Consider the following 20,202-nt stretch of genomic DNA (forward strand, 5'->3'; position numbering starts at 1 on the left):
ACTTGACTTGTATTGCTGTAAGTATGAATAACATGAATTAGCATGAATTCCTTTTTGAAGCTGTTCATTTTTTGAATGTTTTGGGGGATCTGGGTAGATAAAAGAATCTCAATAAGTCACAAAAGACATTGAAGGAATGAATTTTAGCTACAATAGCAACATAAACCTCAGGTTTAAAAGGTCAGCAGCATTTTTCAGCTATTTTATTCTTGATATCTTCATGGGCATCACATGACATTTGGTGCCGATGAAGCTGACTGCAAGTGACTTTGATGATCACCCTTTTCATGATGTTGAAATATCAACATCTGTTTAACGGAAGCGTAGACATTCAAGGTCCCCACAACATGGATTTTAGAAAATTTAACAAAGCAGGCAACCACATCACTAAATCCAGAGTTCCAACAGGGAAAACAAAGAACCTTGTCATGCGTTTAAGTGCAGGTAACATCAAAATGAACACTAATTTAGCTCAGTTTATTCCCATTAGTCCTTCTTTAATTTATAGGCTTCATGAGGACATATATGTGAATGAAGGTGTGTGTATACATTCACCGCCTGCTTAGGTAAACAGGTGTCAGTCCGTTCCAACTGGCATGCATTTCAGGTGGCTTGAGGTGGGCCAGTTGGTTGCCAGGGAACCAAGTTTAGTGGCGCTCATGTTACACAGATCTCCTCACTCTTATCTGTCATTGTGTCCTGGTTATCATCACCTCCAGAAACCCTTTCGAGGACAAGCTGAGGAGACTTCAATTCAAAGCCTTTTTTTAGTTTTTAAAATCAACTCCCTTTTAAGTGCCAACGTTTCCAGGTGTTGCTCGCAGGTGTCTGTTGCAGTCAGGATGCAGCTGGTGGCATTTACTGTTCTCTCCTCCACTCTGCTGCTTCTAGCAGTGATCCATTCTGTGTATCTACAGCCAGGTATGGGTCTATCCGTATGTTTTATTTTCTTACAGCGTGTCCATTTCAGTATATTTTGCTCTGAACCTGCTTGTGTGTCTTCCTAAGCTTGCCATCTGCTGTCTATTTTCGTGCTTTAATCTGTTGTCTTTCCTCATTAATGTCTCACTTCTTATTTACTGGTAAGATGGCTTTTTGTCTATTATTACTAACACACCACGAAGCAGCACAAATAAGAGAGTTTAACAGGAAGCAATTATCTTTTTCTTATCATCATAAACTTCTGCATTCTCAGATACTGTCCAAACTAACAGGATATCATATAATAATGAAGCTGCTTTAGAATAAATGGGCACTGGCCAGCCAGCTGGGTTTTGATTGACACTGCTAATTAACTGCCAGTGTTGTCCCTCCTACAGATTGTTCTCAAGCCGAGTCATGTGACCTGTGTGTCGGCGATTCCATGCTCAACCTGACAGGCTGTGTCTGGAGGCTTTGTCCAAATGGTGACACACACGCACACACACACACACACACACACACACACACACACACACACACACACACACACACACACACACACACACACACACACACACACACACGTGACCTCTGATAGTAATTCAATCACCAATGCTGCTGTAACACTAGCTCCCCTGGTTTGTAGAAGATCACTGAATTATTGAGTGATGCCGGGGTCTGTCTCCCTCAGGCAATGATACAGGCATGTGTGTGACCGATGAAGGGGATTCGGCAGACAACGGCATGAACTGCAGCTGGACCAGAGTGTCTGAATTGTGCACAGGTATTAAAAAAATGAACATAATTTTGGGGGGGGGATGATATCAAGTGTTTTTCTGCCATCTTCATAACCCTGTTACATAATTCATTCCCCAGTTGTAGAGTCTGTCGCTGCGGGAGGTGGTAAAACCGTTTCAGGTAAACTGAATCAACTCTGCTTCAGACGTCATCTCCTAGTCCCATAACAGCTGACTAAAAGATTCCCTAAAGGCAATCCAGTCATCTCCACCCGCTAAAAACCCTGACAGCACTTTATAAATATATATATATATATATATATAAAACAACCAGTGAATTCTGTGTCCTTTCCCTCAAGGTGATGACAGCAACACCAACTCCTCCCCCGAGTTCTCCCAGGCCAAGTTCGACATGTCCAGCTTCATAGGCGGCATCATACTCGTGCTGTGTCTGCAGGCAGGCGGATTCTTCGCCATGCGCTTCCTCAAATCCAAAGAGCAGAGCAGCTACGACCCCATGTGAGTTTATGCGCGGAGGTGTTGGAGAACACAGAATCTCACGCGTTTGTGCGAAACGTGTTAAGTGCAACAGCAGCCTCTGGTGGCAGGAATCGTCAACAACACACGATGCTTCAGCATCTCTGCCTGTCTTGTTTTGATTCTGATCACACACACTTTCCATCAGTCTATACACACTCTTCTGTCTGTCTTCATGCAGAGAGCAGCCACAGTGAAGACAAGATAAATGACGGACAAGCAGACGGTGCAGAGAAGGACAGCAGAACGGTGACTCATCTGGTTATGACGACAAGAATTTTTTTCCCTCTCCTTTTTTCCCCCTGTCGTTTTTTTGGTCTGGTCCCTGTGTGTACCCCCTGGGGGATGGGTGTGTTTGTACGAGGACATATTCCCAAAATACTGCATTGTGTAACAAGTGTCTGTGCATGAGCTCACTGCAGTATTTACAGTTCACGATCAGTGTGTTAGATGCACGATCAAGCAAGACTTTGATTTCTGCAGAATTTTATGCAACTGCTTTGTGATCATACAATTCACCTTAAATTACAGTAATTTAGGTGTTTATACTGTTATAAATAGTGTGGTGCAGTTATATTATTAAATTTAGGCTGTAGTTCAGACAAGGTCACAACAAACATTTTATCCATCGTCTTTGAGTACATTTCTGTTCATGTGCATTTTGATAACTTTCTAGAGTTTTTTTGAAACAAAAATAACCAAATGTTAACCTGTAATGTATGAAATTATTGATTAATATAATATAAATATAGTAACTAAGGTCCTAAAGTCCACTCACAGGCTGTTATACCTCTTTCCGTCAAGTTGCAGTGAGTGTTTGTGCTGCTGCGGATGCAGGGAGACGCCTTCCTTTGGTGCCTTTTGAAAAAAAAAAAAGTAATCCTACATTTTAAATGGTTTGAGGAGTGATTACATAGCTTTACTAGCAGTGATGCTTCTTCTATTTCCATGAGAAGAAAATCATGCAGGCTGCTTCATTCACCAGTTATTGTTTAAACATTTTCAGCAGGTCCTTGTATAGCCACTGACATCACTGCTTCCAGCTTTGGGGTCGGCTGTTTTATGGTGGCCTGCTACTGCCAGTCTTATTTTAGTGGGGGGAAAAATAAGCTACAGCTCAGACACCTGCACCTCACTGATGGAAAGGAAGTGTTAGAGATAACAACTGTGATAACAACCTGTGAACCACTGAGAAAGACACACCATAACCTAAAACCTGAGCCCTAATAGCAGAGTCAGGATTTCAATCTTTATAAAAACCTCCAGTAATGACTCTAGTGGTGCATTACTTTTATTTTGATGCTCTTACTGTCAGTAGTTCAGACAAACCCAACGTGGTAGTCATGGAGAAGAACTCTGACTTGATTTCTCAGATTTATAATAAAGTTTGAACCATTTGATTGCTGTTATAAAACAGGTGACATAGACGTGATCCTGTTTAAATAATACTAATGTTGGTTAAACTCATTAATATGAGCTGTTTGATTTTTTTGTGATGACACTGGATTTCCTGAATAAACTAGGAATAAGAAGAGGTGTCTCTCAGTATGTTTGGTATGTCTTTGCTTTCTTGCATTTAAATACGCAAACACAACTCGTGGTTCCTGAGTACTTAAAGGTAGAACAGGAGGCAGAGTCTGCAGCTTCATGCCCCTCTTCTGTAGAACCAGCTCATAGTTTGGATTCAGGGCACAGACAGCCCCCATAGTTTTTAAATCAGGCTTAAAACGACCCTTTTTGATAAAGCATTTAATCAGGGTTGGATCGGGTGACCCTGAAACCTCCCCTAGTTAGGTCTAGGCTGCTGAGGACTTCCTATTATTCACTCACCTTAACACCACTTTGCATTTAATCATTAGTTATTAATCATTATTTTCTCCATTTCCTCCCCTCATAACCCCCAACTGGTCACTGCAGATGTCTGCCCCTCCCTGAGCCTGGTTCCCCTGGAGGTTTCTTCCTGTTAAAAGGGATTTCTTGCCTTCCCACTGTTACCATGTTCTCACAAGGGTCATGTGATTGTTTGGGTTTTCACCTTAAATATGAAGCAGCTTGAGGCGTCCGAGGTGTGATTTAGCACTATATAAATAAAATAGAACTCGGCAGAAGAACTGAACTATGATCTGCTTAAGACCAAGGACCTGTTAATAAAAATGACCTGTCCATGTACCATATCTGGGTGTCAGTATGGACCCCAGTATTTGGCACTAACAGAGCACTGATGGGACTCTTTAGGGGAGCAGAGCGAGGGCTGGTTGGATGCTTTGGTCTCTGTCTGAGCCAGGACCTATACAGGCTTGAATAAGTCCACACAAAAAAGCTTTCCCCATCTGAGGAGACTGTGGCTGTCATCCAAGTTTGGTGACAAAGGACAGAACTGGGCCTTTTTCTTTCTTTCATCCTCTCCTACCCTCCCCCCTCTGCCTTGCACACACTCACACAATGCAGTTCCACTGAGGGAAAGGGAAGTCCAACACCTTACCAAATTTAAACCGAGGCTGGTTACACGTATGGGTCTGTGTTCCTCTTCAAAACAGGCAGAAGGCTCGATATCTGCGTGCTTGTTTGTGCACAGTAAGGCCAGGTAGGCAAGAGTGTGTGTGCTTAGCAGGTGTGGACAGCTACAAGATACATCCCACCTCCACCCTGCAGTTTGGTAAAACATCCGCGTGAGTCATATCACACAGTCAGACAAATACACAGTATCAGCGCGCACACACACACACACACACACACACACACACACCTTCACAGCTGAGAGCAGCTCCTGTGCGGACTAATTCTGGAGGGCGTGTTCACTCCGTTTACTCAGCACACAAGCGTCGACGTACACAGACATACACATCGCACTGAGGAAAACTTTTCCTGAGAACTTTTCCCCCCGATGGAACCAGTGGAAGCTGTCAAATAAGGTAACCCGGTTTTTCTTTCGTGTGTTTCTTTCTGTGTTTCTAACAGAAGGGAGAGGAGAGAGTTTAATCTTTAATCTTTAAAGGGAAAAGTTGCGACAGGTGTTTCCTCTCTCGCGGTAGATCCGTAATGAGAAGAAGTGCACTGACCTATTTCTTTTCCCCCTAAAGGGCACTTCGCGTAAATAAATAAGCCTAAATAATTAAACCCATTAACAGTCTTAAAAACAAGTGTTCAGTCACTTTTAGAGGTTTAAACCTATATAACAATAAAAAAACACCAAAGGAGTGCTTTATGGAGGAACTATTGATAAGAACAACAACGTTGTTATTAATATTACTCGGCGTGTTTTGTGAAAACTGGAGCACTTTGTGCGTGGCGTTTTCTAACCTACCCGTTGACAGGCGAACACGTTCCTGACGCGCATGCGTTAACTTCTCAAAAGTAACTAGCCTTTGGGGACATGAAAACTCATTAACAGTTATTACATGGTGGTGCAGAAGGTTAGATCATCCATCTCGGCCTCACATTAGCTGAAAGTGAATTCAGTAGTAGGTTGTTATTAATCTTTTTGAATGTAGTTTTTTAGGCTGTCTACAGTAGAGTACTTAAGAGTAGGAGGGAGTGAAAGTCATTGAAGACAGGAAAGGCTCACCTGGAACAGCATGTATCAAAGCTTCAAAGAGTACTGCATCCTGAAAGATACCAGGGAGCTCGCTTCAGGTGATTTAAAGAAAAAAAGAAACAGCTTTATTATAGGTTTCCTCTTAAGCATTTCTCTACTATGTTTCATGTAAATGACAATTTGTGCAGTTTGTAACCTTCAGACCTCTCTGAGCAAAGTAATGTCATCATTAACCAAATTTTACATGTGGGGAAAAAAAAAGTTTACAGGACTCGGCTCAGTCCTTTAAAAACAAAAAGTACACCCTATGATTAAACCACTTGTAGAAATACCTTTAGCAGTATTAACTTGAGGTGATTATTTCTGTGTGACTTATTCCCCCACAAAGGGTCAACATATGTGGATGAATTCGGTCCACTCTTCTTACACAACATCATCAGCATTGCTTCAACTTATTGTGGTTTGCAGGCTCTCTTTGATGCACAGCTATGTCGCCACAACATTTCAATCAGGTTAAGGTCTAGACTTTGACTGGGCCATTGCATCACCTCGATTCATTTCCTTTTCAGTTGTTCTGCTGTAGATTTGCTATATTTGACATGAATATTTTGGTTATACAAAGGGGCTCATGGTCAGCTCAATGACTGTGAGGTGCCCAGGTCCTGTGGCTGAGAACCACGCCCAAAACATCCCCCCACTTCACCACCTGCTGACAGCTAGTATGAGGTGTTTGGTTGTCATGTCCCCCAAAAGGGCCAAGGGGATGAGGAGTAACAATAGTAAGTCCAGGAGGAAAAAGAAAAGACAAAAAACCTTTATTAAAAAGGACTTAAAGAGATGGCTACACTATAACAATCAAACAAATATGTCAACAAACTAAAACACACTGAAAAGAAAGGAAATCATTAACAAACCAAAGAAAAACACCGCTGCTGTCAGCAGCTACTCACTGGTAGCTCAAACACACCACTAAATGCTCTGTAACAGTACACCTATAACCAGTAATTTGCAGCTGGGGGGGAAACAGCTACTCACTGGTACCTCAAACCCCACACCTAAGCTCACCACAGTTAGGGTTGCCAACTCCCTGAAAAATAAATAAGGGACACCTCGTGGCCAGGGCCGGGCGACCCAGTTGTCTTCACCCTTCCCAGTGTGGTGAATTTTCTAGCTCTTTTTTTGTGTGTGAAATTATTTTTTTAACCATTTGACTTGAAGTTCTTGTAACAGTGCACATTTAGTGCATTTAGTACAATTGGCTTCAGTTGAGGTATTATTTCAGCTTTTCTAATGCTAATCAGCTGCTCCTGTTTGTAAACCCGCTTGTTCCCATGATTACGCATCATAACTCATCATCATTATTCATCTATGTATTACTTTTATGTATTAGTCATCAATTTGTTGTAATCATCTATCCTTGCAGTTGTTTATTACACAAAATAAATTATATTATCACACTTCTGGCCACATAGCGCTGATATTCACTGCACATGCCCATATTAACGTTTTCCAGCCAGGTGTTTTCCTTTTCCCATTCTTCCCTTTCTCTGAGGGGAACAAACATTGCTGCTCTAGTGCTGGGCTCACACTGTGCGATTTTTGGCCCATTTTGAGACGATTTTTGAGTGATCGGACCGATTTTGGCCTTCATCGTGCGTCGTGTAGTATACGTGGGGTAACGAGAAGTGATTAACACCTCACGACCAGCTCCCGATCATCAATCGCTCGTGAGGGTGTCACCACAGCCGCTCACACTGCTCACGCGCAAACGTAAACGTTGGTGAAAAAGACGGAGCAGCACAGCTGTGCAGCGTGTGATCTGGACACAAGCGATGGAGGCACAACTTGTAGAACTTTGGAAAGCTCATCCGAGCCTTTTCGATGTGGCATCACAAAATTATCACGACCACAACAACCGTGAAAATAGTTGGATCGACACTGCTGCTCAATCACAGCTGCCTGATCAATGTTTTTCATTAGCAATTTAGCAAAGTTGATGGTAGTGGTGTGCGTGTCTGTGTGAGTGAAAGACAGAGAGGGAGAGCGACAGATTTTCTGTTATAACCTTCATGTTATGGAGGCACAGTGTGAGCACTCAGGTCGCATCAGAGCATCGGGCGGTATAGTGTGAGAGTACATCGTGACATACGAACTTCTAACCCCTGCGAGTCAATCGTGCAGTTTGAGCAGGAGCTGAATAACGCGACTGAAAAAAATCGCACAGTGTCTGCCCAGCTTTAGGTGTACTGTCGTCCGAGACTTGCACCGCAGTGTCGGCGTTTGTTTCCCTGTTGGCCATGCTTCTTGTTGTGGTCATCTGTTGTCTTCCGGTATTTTCTCCGCAAGCGACCTTTCCTCGACCAATGAGATGAGCGGTAATCTGAATTGTCATACTCGAATTGTCATAAGTGTGCTGTCAGCTCATTGGTCACAAAGCAGGAGAGGGGCTGGGAATTATGTTTTCAAACAAAGTGTTAATTCCATAAACATTTATAGACTACTTTTGATTCTCACTGTATTACGGGACAAAGTGCGTCCCTTATTAGCTCAATACGGGACGTGTACTTTTGTTTCGAAATACGGGACGATTCCGTGTATTTTAAGGGACGGTTGGCAACCCTAACCACAGCACTCACTCTGAGTGACTAAGTGGGCCGTCACCAGCTTTTATGCAGGTGGGTGGTTAATTGCTGAGTGGAGCCAGCTGTGCACCAGCTCCTCAGAAGAAATGGGTGGCAGCTGAAGTCAGAAGGAAAGGAAAACAGGACACACACGCAAAGTTTGCTAGGGCGTGACAGTAGTGCTGTGCATCGTGGCTAAACACTTTGGCGTTGTCTCTTTAAGGGACATTGTTTCAGAGGTCTTGTGGTTTATTTAGAACTTTGCAAACCTAATCTGTGCTGCCACATTCTTCTTAGAGATAAGAAGATATGTCCTGTTTAACACCGTCATGAATTTAACATTTAACATGCTAACTGTGGCTGTAGCTCTTGGGTTTTCTGCAGTTTCTCTGAGCATTACATGGCCTGACCTTGAACTTCATTTGATGGGACATCCACTCCAGTGAAGAACGTGGCATTGTGTTAGCATAGAAGTAAAGAGCAGCAAACTTCCCAAACTTGTGCTTTTAAAGAGGCACTCACACTTACTGATAATCATAAATGAAGTGCATTTGATTAGCAGGACCTGGCTGCTGATTACCTTCTTAATTCCAATGGGAACAGCAAGATGTACTTAGTGTTTTATAGGAATGTGAACTTTCTTTTTCAAATGACTTTAACCAGACAAACCTTCATTACTGTTAAGAGGGAAAAAAATCTGGAAGGCTAGTTTGCCGAATTTTCTTTTTTCAATGCACTGAAATGAAGAAAAAGAAACAAAAGTTTTTGTAGAACAGTGGATTTTAAATGTATTATAATGAACCTGATATATTGCACATTCATGTTATGTTCTAATCTCAATGTCTAATGAAAGCAGTAAGACTGTACTGTTGACTGTACTGTACTGCACTATTTGTGTTGTGTAATGATAGTCAAACACACTTTTGTCTTAGGGATGGAAGGAAAGCAGGGAGACTCCTCACTTGACTTGAGCCACCTGACGGAGGAGGAGCAGACCTCCATCCTGCAGGTTGTACAGCGTGACTTGGAGTTACGTCGCCGTGATGAAGGACGTGTAAGGTCAGAGGTGACTATTTATTCAAGTCTGACTGATATGTGTGCTAATCTCTTCGGATGTTTGTAACCGTATGGGTGGGATTGGTCCTCAGGCATATATTACTTTCTTTGGTGTTGGTGCAAAATCTCCCTTTAGTGTTCAGGTCAAGTAAGACACAGTTGGTGATCAATTATAATTATTTCCTTATACTTCGTCACATGTTTTTATCAATTTTTTTTGCCATAACTTTTAATTAAGCTGCTTTGAATATCAGGTGTTACAAAGAGTGTCTCTCTGTTGATGATGCAGAACCCTCGAGCGGAGAGAGACGAACTCAACCCGTCTGCGCTTCCTGTCAGGGGCGTGGTTCAGCGAGGAGTGTAGCAAACGCCATCTCAACTGGACTTCGGGCTGCGACCTGGTCCACGCCACCATCCGCCACAGGAAGACAAAGAGCAGAGGTCAGTTTTCAGTTCATGTAGTACAACTGTCAGCGATCAGCAGGACTGTTTTCTGTCTGTCTGTGATTACTGTCTGTGATTGCTGACAGATGTGTCCCTGAATGGACTTTTCAACATGGAGCGAGAGGACAACAACAACACTTTACTCGAGACTGAAGGACGTGTGAAGGACAGCAACCAGGAAGAAACTGAAGGGTTTGTGGGGATGACTGTGAGACAAACGGACTGATTGTAACATTTATCTGCTGCTACATCTCCCAATATTTGTTTTCAGGACTCAGAGTTTGAAACCGGTACCCACATCCACAGTAAACGGACCCGTGTCACAGGTTTGTGCGTGCATTCTTCTTCCCCTTTTTCCATTCTTGTCCTAATAACCATGTAAATACGAATAATTTACAGGGTCTCCAGCACAGTAACAGCTCCTCATCATCCAAAGGTATGAAATTCCTCCCCCGCTGTGTCTGTGCCTCTCTAGCCATCCCTCAGTAATGTTATTAACTCAATGTTGTGCTCACAGAATGTGAAACCAGAAGTAACGGCCAATCGGAGGAACCTGAGGTGATTATACCACACACCCACAGATTACCATGACTAATGGTTCTGGCAAACACTGTTGAATTGGTCTTTATTGTACCTCCTATTCAAAGACACTGAGTCAATATTTGTCATTTTTTCAGTGTATAAATCCAAAAAAACAGCCAATGCAGTACTTCAACGATCATTTTCATACAGTGGCTCCAGAAAGTTGCGCAGTTTTTGTTGTGTATTTAATTATATATTGATCAAATCAGTCATCACTTACAATCAGTTTTTACTCGATAAATCAAAATGTCTCATTTGTTAAAATTTCAGACTCATTGCAATGGTTCTCAGGAGGCTGTGTTACAGTTGCAAGCAAAGGAAAAGAGGGACTCAGCTAGACTCGTGCAGCATATAGAGAATCAGTTTTATCAGCAAATTTAGCAAAACTGCAGTACTCTGCAAAAGTCTTGAACCACCTTTCATTTCTTTATATTTTGCTTCCAAGAAGTCGGACTTTCTTGTAGTTTTTTTTTTTTAGTTGTTTTGAGCACCAGTTCTCAAGGCTTTCTGAAGGTCTTTCAAAGTTTTTCTTTGGGTGCTTTTTCAGTCATTTTTTATCAGTCTGACCATTTTCAGAGGATTGTTTTCTTGGTTAGTTTTTGGATAAATAACTGCACCTAATTCAATGGATGAACAAGTGATTAATCTACATGAATACTTACAGACTATTTAGCAATAAATAACTAAACAAACTGGCCCTTCAGTTGATCTGTTTACTGAAGCCTCATCACAAATGGTCTCAGTAGAGAGGTGGCTGTCAAGTAGCCATTCTTAAGGAAGGGAAACGGGGAGAAAAAGCTCAAGTGCTGAACTGAAAATCAGTGGAAATTTGTCATTTAAATCTGTAAAAAAACAGTGGAGCATTTGTCTTAGTTGGGACTGTATGGCAGCCAGTGGTGTTGGAGATTTGAATCATTGAATTATGAGCAAATAAAAGTACCATCAGATTTGGATCCACCATTTAATACCTTCTTTAAAGCAACTGATTGGTAACAGTTTCATTTTTCAGCATAATAATGACCTCAAACATGCTGCTAATGCAGTAAAAGCATACATGGATAGAAAAACAAACAATGGGAAGCTATCAGTCATGGAGTGGCCTCCCCAGACAGGGACTTCAACGTTATTGAAGTATTGTGAGATCATCTTGACGGAGAACAGAACAAAAGGCAGCCAAGATCCAAAGAAGAGCCCTGGACGTCCTTTAGGAAGCCTAGAGAACTATTCCACAAGATTACTTGATAAGACAAAAGAAGCTTGTCTGAGAGAGTTCAGACTGCGCTAGAATAAAGGTGATCGTACGAAATGCTGACTTCAACGTTATTAGTATTGTATTAACACTGTTTTTCCCTTCTATACTTTTTTCCAAACATGTTTGTATGTTTCATTTAGTTCCTGCACCTATTTCCATTTTTTCTAGCAACAAACAAGAAATGAGGAGACATTATCAATCAAGATATATGCAAAACAGGAGAAGTGCTTGCTTAGTAGTGCAAAAGACTTGGTCTGAGTATAGAGTCCATATGTGAGTAGCCTGAGTGACGAGGGTTACTCAGACCACGGTTGAGATTGATGATGTGTGGAGGATAGTCCGAATGATGGGTTGCCCATCATGTGGGCAATCGTGGCTCAAGAGTTGGCAGTTTGTCTTGTAACCGGAAGGTTGCCGGTTCGAGCCCCGGCTCCGACTGTCTCGGTCGTTGTGTCCTTGGGCAAGACAGTTCACCCGTTGCCTACTGGTTGCCTACTGGTGGTGGTCAGAGGGCCCGGTGGCGCCAGTGTCCTTGCCTCTGTCAGTGCGCCCCAGGGCAGCTGTGGCTACAATGTTACCATCACCAGTGTGTGAATGGGTGGATGACTGAATGTAGTGTAAAGTTCTTTGGGGTCCATAGGGACTAAGTGAAGCGCTATACAAATACTATAGATGAGACTTAAAACAGCCCCACTCCCCCTCTGATTACCTGTAGAGTAACAGAGTGGATGTTCTGAACTTACCTGGCTTATACAAGCAGAAACTTCAAGTCTTCGAGAGCAGGAGGAAAAAGATTCTCTGATGAGACCAGAATTTAGCTACTATCCATGGAGCACGGAGTAAAGGATAAAATCTGAAGATGGAAAACTCTTTGGGTTATTTGTCAGCTGGACAAAGCTGAGGGAAGGCTGAATACAATCAAAGACAGAGGACACTAAAGAAGCAACCTGACATGGGGATAAACACATCACCTTTCAGCATATCAGTGAATCAGTATTACTCAGGAGTGTTTTCTGGCAGTCTGGATTGTCCAAGGTAAAATGAGATCTGCACGGAGAAGGCAGCAAACGGGTTGATGGATGCTTTCTCGATCCGGTCTGATGAGTTTGAAGGAATCTTCTAAAAAATAATATCAGAAATAATCTAGATGTGTGAAGCCAGTACAGAGTTATCCAAGAAGACTGAAATCTGTTATTGCAGCCAGAGGGGCTTCTACTGAGTGGTAAATTATGGCTCTGGGTACTTTTGTAAATGAGGCATTATTATGGTGTATTGAGTGTGTGTGCATGTTCGTGTGTGTGTGGGTGGTTGGGATGCCACTTTTACCCATTAAAAACTCCTTCAAAGTATACTAAAAGTTTATGACAGATGTTTTGTGTCTAATTATAACGCTGCATAAGAACTGTGAGTGTGTGTGTGTGTTTAGGAAGACTTGATTGACAACTATAATGGGGACACTGACTCGCTGAGCAGCCTGACAGAGACGGATCCTTCTTCTCTGAGAACTAGCAGCTCCACCAACAGTCTTCATTCGGGCTACGTGGTACATGCACATACACACGCACAGCATACTTGCATGCACGCACACACATTTGATTAATTGCCTATTTGGCGACGCAAGATGACTCAGCTCAGGACAATGACGTAGGAGCTGATCTTTCCTTTGCGTATGTGTTATAGCTCAGCGGTAGCATGATGAGTCTGTTCAGCTCGGGGGATTTCGGAGTGGTTGAGGTGAGGGGCCGTATCCAGTACTCATTGGCTTACAACAGCCAGAGGGAGGAGCTGCAGGTCAAAGTGTATCGTTGTGAGGACATTGCTGCAGCACGCAAGAACCGGTCTGACCCGTAAGTGACTGCATGTTTGCATGCATGTGATGTGATCCGGGCCCATATGGAGCCAGTCTAGCAATGGATGTGTGTTTTTCACAGATATGTTAAAACCTACCTCCTGCCGGACAAGTCAAATCACAGTAAGAAGAAGACTTCAGTGAAGAAGAAGACCCTAAACCCAGTTTATGATCAGACACTCAGAGTGAGACTCTCTGTCATTTACATGTTACATAAAGTGTCAATCACAGAAATCCCCCACCAGCATTTAACTAAAGTTACCTAAATAACAAAAACACACTCATGATGTATGTTCTTTCAGTATAAGGTGCGGATCGGGGAGCTGCGGAGTCGGACCCTGAACCTCTCTGTGTGGCATGCCGAGCCCCTGGGGAGGAACGTATTTCTCGGGGAGGTGGAGGTGACTCTGGCGCTCTGGGATTGGACCTGCACACAGCCTCTGTGGCAGGACTTGCAGCCACGGGTAGGAAGGACCTGGCATCAACGAGTGGCATGCAAACACACACTCTTGTAGTTGCATAAATTAGTGTGTGTGTTTGTGTTTGAATGGTGCCAGATAAATATTTACCAGCCCACTGTGGTGCCTGCATCTACATTTGTTTAGTATCTGAGTGTCTTTGTAGCAGCAGTTACAGCAGCTTTGTTGGAGACAGAATGTGGGGAGGTGTCTCTTGTGTCTGGGAGAGCTGAAGGGAGAGGAAGACATGCTGTGAATTTCAACTAGGTTTTATGTAACTTTAATCTTTCCCTGCTTCCACACTTCTCCTGCTTCCTTTTTTCCTTCTTTTTCATACTGTCATTTCCTCTGACTTCATCTTTTTTTTATTTTATGTACGCTCTGTCACAGGTTTATCTGAGCCCAGACTCCATTAGAAGTCGTGGGAACATCATGTTCTCTATTAAATACATCCCAGAAGGATATGAAGGTGAGGAAAATACCTTAATACAACACGGATGCACGTTATATCTGTGTACCACAATCACCCGAATCTCATGCATTCTGTGTGTGTGTGTGTGTGTGTTAAGGTGGCGGTTTGCCTCTGACCGGAGAGGTTCACATCTGGCTTCGGGAGGCTCAGGGTCTCCTGTCCAACAAAGGAGGTGCTGTAGACTCCTTTGTTAGAAGGTGCGTCAGCTCTGCACCACATTTCCTGATATTTTGTCATCAGTTATCTACTCTGTCATTACGTATAAGCAGCACATTACATGTCATGTTGCATTCTTATCAGTAATTACAGAGTTCCCCGTATTTTCATGGGGATTTTCGCAATACATGATTCAAATGTGGTCAATCTCCCCTTCAGGGTCATGTCGTTGTGCACCTCTGCAGTGCTTCCAACATGACTACAAAACATTTCCTAAAAACTATATATTTTTTCACTCTACTTTTCATAGATGCACTCTGAACTTGTGATTATACACTGCATATCCTCCAAAACTAAGTGGCAAACTTTCATTTTGGAGAACTGGATAGATGTGCAAGTTGCAAATGAGGCTGGTGGTGAGCAAGGATTTGTTGGCATGGCCAAAAATGTTCAGACAAGCATGGTAACAAGGTGGTTTCTATCAAAAGCACGTTATGGTAAAGTAACCTAAGGAAAAATAGCAGATTCACATGGTCAGGTGGTCAGAATGGGACTCCCGTGGAGCAGTTTGGAAACTAGCAGTCACAGTGGAAGTGGTGCATAAGGAGATAGCCTTGAAAGGGAGGTTGGCCAAATTGAAATCATGTATGTTTTTTGGATTTTTTTATTTTTTTCTTCCTAATGGGCAAAACTTTGTGATAGCATTTCATGAATATTGAATTATTTCCATATGCCTGTAATTTGAGTCTTTAAATAATCCCACTAATTTACTTGCTCCACACCCCACAAGCTACATACTCCCAGATGCAAGTCGTCAAAGTGGTCAGAAGACCCGGGTGGTGAAGCACTCCATCAGTCCTACCTACAACCACACCATGGTCTACGACGGCTTCCATACCAGCGACTTGAGGGAGGCTTGTGCTGAGCTGACGGTGTGGCAACGCGAAGGGTTAAAGACTCATGTCCTCGGGGGCGTCCGTCTGAGCTGTGGAACTGGTTAGATCATCTATATTGCACATTTTAATAGTTTAACTGAAAATCACATCAAAAAAGACCCTAACTATTTAGGGTTACAGAGGAAGAGGTGATATAGAAAGAAAACTTGACCTCTGAGAAGTACAAAGAAGTAATGCAGCATCGTAATAAGGTCACATATTTATATAATTTGTGTTTTTTGAATAGATTGTGGTTACTGTTACACATAAATCTGACTAGAGAGTGACTATAAACGAAGGTGATTCTAACAGTTTTTGTAAATAGTTTGTCAGCGTGTTGTGCTGGCTATTTTTTTTTTTTTTATAACTAGTGAAAAACAGTGAAAAGTGGTAAGATATCGCCGCATGATACATCCTTACCTGCAATACTATCTAAGAGCCCCAAGTGATTAGGGACTGCATTGTTTCCTCTTGTCTCCCTGTCTGTTGTTTGTCTCTGTAGTTGACTGGAGGCTCTGACAGGATCTCCTTGTCTTTGTGCTAAGCTTTTCAAATGGTGTCTCGTGGGTGCTGTGATACTTCACAGGTTTGCAGGAGGAAAGCACTTCCTGTGTTCAGGGCTGGAACATTAATGCAATTGTTGCACTTGTCTCATATTTCAATAGTAGGCTTTGTCGATTGTGTCTTGAAAACCTGTCTAATTTTTTTCTATAGTGCTGATAGTTGAGACAACCTTAGAGTGAAATGCTTCATACTGAACTAATGCCTGCTGGCATGTCAGGCATTTCATATGGTCGTGTCATCGGAGCGAAGTCACGTCGCTAGTAATGCAGCGTCTCTGTCTGTCCTCGTCTGCTTGGTTGCTTTTGAAATCTACCACATAGACTGCAAGATAGATTTAGCAGGTGTGTCTAGTGACATACAGAAAACAGTTTAGTTTCCCTCAAGTACTTATCCTTAATACTGATGGTGGTTTTTTTGGGTTTTTTTGCTCGTAGATTGTGTTACTGTGCTTTATATGGAGTGGGAAGCACTCAAGATCAAATTGCAGGCAGAGCATCAGCTCCATTATGTCTCACTGCGAGGAAGATGATGTCAGAGAAGTGGTGGGAAGTAACAGCTTTGAAGGATTTGTTTTGTTACAGACAGATTTTGAGCAAAGTTGTGTTCTTCACAGGCAGAGCTGTTGCCTGCTGAGGCTGTTTGTTGCTGTCAATTTTAGCTTGGAGGTTGTAGTCACGATTTCTCAATGGCTGTATGCAGAATTTTAGTCTGTTGGTTAAACCTTTTTCCTTCTTCAAATGGAGTGTATGTGCATGGACATGCAGGGAGTGTTTACATCTCTTTGAGAAAAACAGCTGCGGTAAAGTCCACAACATAAATAATGACCACACATGTGGGTTTTCTGTAATGCCAGGTCAGAGTTACGGCGAGGTCGTCAGCTGGATGGATTCCACAGAAGAGGAAGTCACTGTGTGGATGTCCATGATTGAGAATCCAAACCACTGGATTGACGCAACGCTACCGATCAGAACTAACCTCACCCGGCGGTCTGAGTGACTCAGACGTATCCTGCACTCAAGCGGAATCATTCGTATGCACGTTGCTATTATGGTCGGACTGAAGGGAAGCCATCTTCACATCTTCACATTTACCTCTCTGTCACAGTGATGCACACTTAAACACACAGGTGTTTTTCATATGTCCATACTATATACTGTACATGGCACAGAAACACACAGGGAGGTGTAAGCAGTGGTATAATATTTTGCCTTAACGGAGTGGATTGGATCGGTTCAGTCTGGCTCTAATCTGGCAAAGAGGCACTTTTTTGTTATTCAGTGTAGTTTATGAAGTACAAATCTAAGTGTTGAGTCATTAGTGCCCTGGCTTAGTGACTTCTCTGTGATATTACATGAAGTAAGAAGGGGGTGGGAGGTCTTTCCTTTTATTTCAAACGCAGTCTCAGCCCTTTCAGACAATTTAAGAAAGGCAGGCCTGATGACTTTCACTGTGAGAAATTCTCCTCATTCAGATAATTGTATCTTTTTTAGGTATCTCTATTGTAAGTAATTTGGAAAGTCCTTGCAGCTGAATTCACTCAGCTAATCTCTTTTGACTGAATAGCTGACTACCACCTTGTGGTCAGACTGTATACAAATTCTCGACACACTGAGCAAATGACAGGGGGCGCAGTGACGGTCACATCACAGGCAAAGAAGTGAGAAGAAAAGGGCCTGTTTCCGTGTTTCCCTAAAAATAAATTTTATTTTTCACATCAGCTATTCTTCTTTATATTTCTCACCAAGTAAGAATTTACTACATGAATCATGATTCATAACTTGTGTCCAGCAGATGGCAATATTTACAATACTTTTTCAAGCTGGAATAACAGTAAGTGTCTGTGTGTTGTGTCTTAACGTTTGTGATTTCTGCATCTCATCGCAGGTTTTCCTTAAGTTGCACCTTTCTTGTTGACACCAGATACTGGAAGTCCAGTATTATTGGTATAAAGAGGCTGTTTGAAGGCAATATTAATTGTTGAAAAAACGTCTGCAAGACACTGTAAGAATTAAATGTTATTGGTTTCATAGTTTCCCCTGAAACACTAAGCTCTTGTGGTGAATTTTTAAATGTCGGTCATTCTGTCTTTATATAATTAGGTTTACTATTTTATTACTTTTTATTATTGCCTTGGATAGTTATGTAATTCTAATTTTGTGTGCCCTGCAGATATTCACCATTGAGGTTTCTTTCTGAGAACTGCGGTCTGTTTTGATATCTGCTTCACAACACTGTCTGCTTAAAATAATGTATTAATCTTCTACTCCTGTAAGCTTTTTGTCATGAGAAATTACAGGTTGTCCTTGTTTTCTCCTTGACTCATTTTTCATGTCTAATATGATATCTAGCCGAGAGACATCAGTTGAAAATTACTTCTGACTCTAGCAGGTCCACGGTGTTGAATCATCCTTGAAAAACTAAATTAAAGTGACTGTGCACTTTTATTTTGTGGGGGGCTGATGGTGGACGTACTCTCCTTACAAATCTGTTGTGTATCTATTTGCATTAGACCCTCAAAATTGCCCTTTAAATCATCAGATATACATGCTTTACACTTGCATGTTTCAGAACAAATTTTAATATTAGACAAAGATAACTTGAGTAAATTAAAAAAATGCAGTTTTTAAATGATTTAATCTATTCAAGGGAAAAAGTTCTCCTTGTTAAATCATGAATTCACTTTAACCACATCACAGACCTGTTGAATCAAAAAATGACATGGTAATAGAACCTATGCGACAAAGTGAAGTGGATTAAAAGTTTTCAAAAAGTAACACATCATGCCTCTAAAGAAACTGCTGGGAAACAAAGTCGCTGACATCTGTCAGACTGGAAAGGGCAACAAAGCCATTTCTAGTGCTTTGGGACTCCAGCCATTATCAACAAACAGAAAACAATGTTGAATCTTGTCAGGAGTGGCCGGCCCTCCCAAGTAACTCCAAGAGCAGATTAACGACTGATCCAATGACCATCAAACAATCATTTCTAGCTGCCTTGCTGCTTTGTCTCATAAACTTAAATGGGAGCAAAAAAACCCCAAAAACTCATCAGGAATGGGGCACTGTATATTGGAAAATGCCTTGCAAGCATGCTACAATCTGGAAAAACAAGTACATTTTATATGAGAAAGTCATTTTTAAAATAAATAATATTGGGCTATAATACATTAGAATAGAATAGAATAGAATTCAACTTTATTGTCATTGCACATGCACAGGTACAGGGCAACGAAATGCAGTTTGCATCCATCCAGAAGTGCTTTAGTGATATAGATATATTACAATATATATTATTAATAATATAGATATGTGAGTATATTACAGAAATGGGTCTATTATGGTATGTTATAATGTACACGGTATGAAGTATGTTGTGAATATTCTATAACTATAAGTATGTACAGGCTGTAGTGAGTACAAGCTATGTACAGGATATGAACAGGATATAAATATGAAAAACTATACAGAATATGAAATAAATAACTTTACAGAATCTGGGATATACAGCTATACAGAAATGGGAACTATGCAAGTTGTAAACAGTTGTAGGATTAAAAATTATCGAATGTACAGAATGATTATTTACACAGAGCTATACAGTAGTGCAGTTAAGATAAGTGAGGGTGTAGATAGTTTCTACAGAGGCTATATAAAGTGCTAGTGGTTGTGAGTGGTGGTTCAGTCCATGTTATTATTGTGTTTGAGGGTACAGTTGTCCATTGTGGGTGTGTGTATGTTCAGTCCATGAGTTTAACGTGGGTCAGATGTCAGGAGGCAGAGTTCAGGAGTCTGACAGCTGTGGGGAAGAAGCTGTTCCGGTACCTGGTGGTCTTAGTCCGGAGGCTCCTGTGGCGCCTCCCAGAGGGCAGGAGGGTGAAGAGTCCATGTGATGGGTGACTGGGGTCTTTGATGATTTTCCCAGCCCTTTTCAGACACCGCTTCCTGTAGATGTCTTTTATGGCAGGAAGTGGTGCTCCGGCGATGCGCTGGGCAGTTTTCACGACCCTCTGCAACGCCTTCTGGTCCGAGGCAGAGCAGTTCCCGTACCAGACTGTTTTACAGTTGGTCAGGATGCTCTCGATGG

At 42.0% G+C, this 20,202-nt stretch overlaps 2 protein-coding genes across 2 annotated transcripts; both read left to right on the forward strand.

The window, feature by feature from the left end:
• The first annotated feature begins 702 nt into the window (after positions 1-702).
• cd164l2 (CD164 sialomucin-like 2) lies at positions 703-2,574 on the forward strand. Its single transcript, XM_085396390.1, has 6 exons — positions 703-921; positions 1,320-1,406; positions 1,613-1,705; positions 1,798-1,839; positions 2,018-2,177; positions 2,377-2,574. The coding sequence occupies exons 1-6, from the start codon at positions 843-845 to the stop codon at positions 2,390-2,392; spliced, it is 477 nt and encodes a 158-aa protein (XP_085252516.1). The 5' UTR covers positions 703-842; the 3' UTR covers positions 2,393-2,574.
• A 2,159-nt stretch (positions 2,575-4,733) lies between these two features.
• Positions 4,734-18,550, forward strand: LOC146643925 (synaptotagmin-like protein 1). Its single transcript, XM_085396766.1, has 15 exons — positions 4,734-5,107; positions 9,284-9,410; positions 9,697-9,848; positions 9,938-10,043; positions 10,123-10,177; positions 10,251-10,287; positions 10,369-10,409; positions 13,112-13,228; positions 13,366-13,532; positions 13,617-13,719; positions 13,837-13,998; positions 14,383-14,461; positions 14,562-14,661; positions 15,411-15,616; positions 16,973-18,550. The coding sequence occupies exons 2-15, from the start codon at positions 9,286-9,288 to the stop codon at positions 17,113-17,115; spliced, it is 1,593 nt and encodes a 530-aa protein (XP_085252892.1). The 5' UTR covers positions 4,734-5,107; positions 9,284-9,285; the 3' UTR covers positions 17,116-18,550.
• Positions 18,551-20,202: the final 1,652 nt, after the last annotated feature.

Source organism: Rhamphochromis longiceps, linkage group LG22, assembly GCF_057381845.1.
Source record: "Rhamphochromis longiceps isolate RC_006_pf linkage group LG22, R_longiceps_female_GT1.1, whole genome shotgun sequence".
Taxonomy (NCBI): domain Eukaryota; kingdom Metazoa; phylum Chordata; class Actinopteri; order Cichliformes; family Cichlidae; genus Rhamphochromis; species Rhamphochromis longiceps.

Coding starts and splice junctions, on each gene's coding strand:
- LOC146643925 (XM_085396766.1), top strand. CDS start 9,286: ATGGAAGGAAAGCAGGGAGACTCCTCACTTGACTTGAGCCACCTGACG. Junction 10,044..10,122: donor AACCAGGAAGAAACTGAAGG/GTTTGTGGGGAT, acceptor ATTTGTTTTCAG/GACTCAGAGTTTGAAACCGG. Junction 13,229..13,365: donor GTCTTCATTCGGGCTACGTG/GTACATGCACAT, acceptor TATGTGTTATAG/CTCAGCGGTAGCATGATGAG.
- cd164l2 (XM_085396390.1), top strand. CDS start 843: ATGCAGCTGGTGGCATTTACTGTTCTCTCCTCCACTCTGCTGCTTCTA. Junction 1,407..1,612: donor CTGGAGGCTTTGTCCAAATG/GTGACACACACG, acceptor TGTCTCCCTCAG/GCAATGATACAGGCATGTGT. Junction 1,706..1,797: donor AGTGTCTGAATTGTGCACAG/GTATTAAAAAAA, acceptor TTCATTCCCCAG/TTGTAGAGTCTGTCGCTGCG.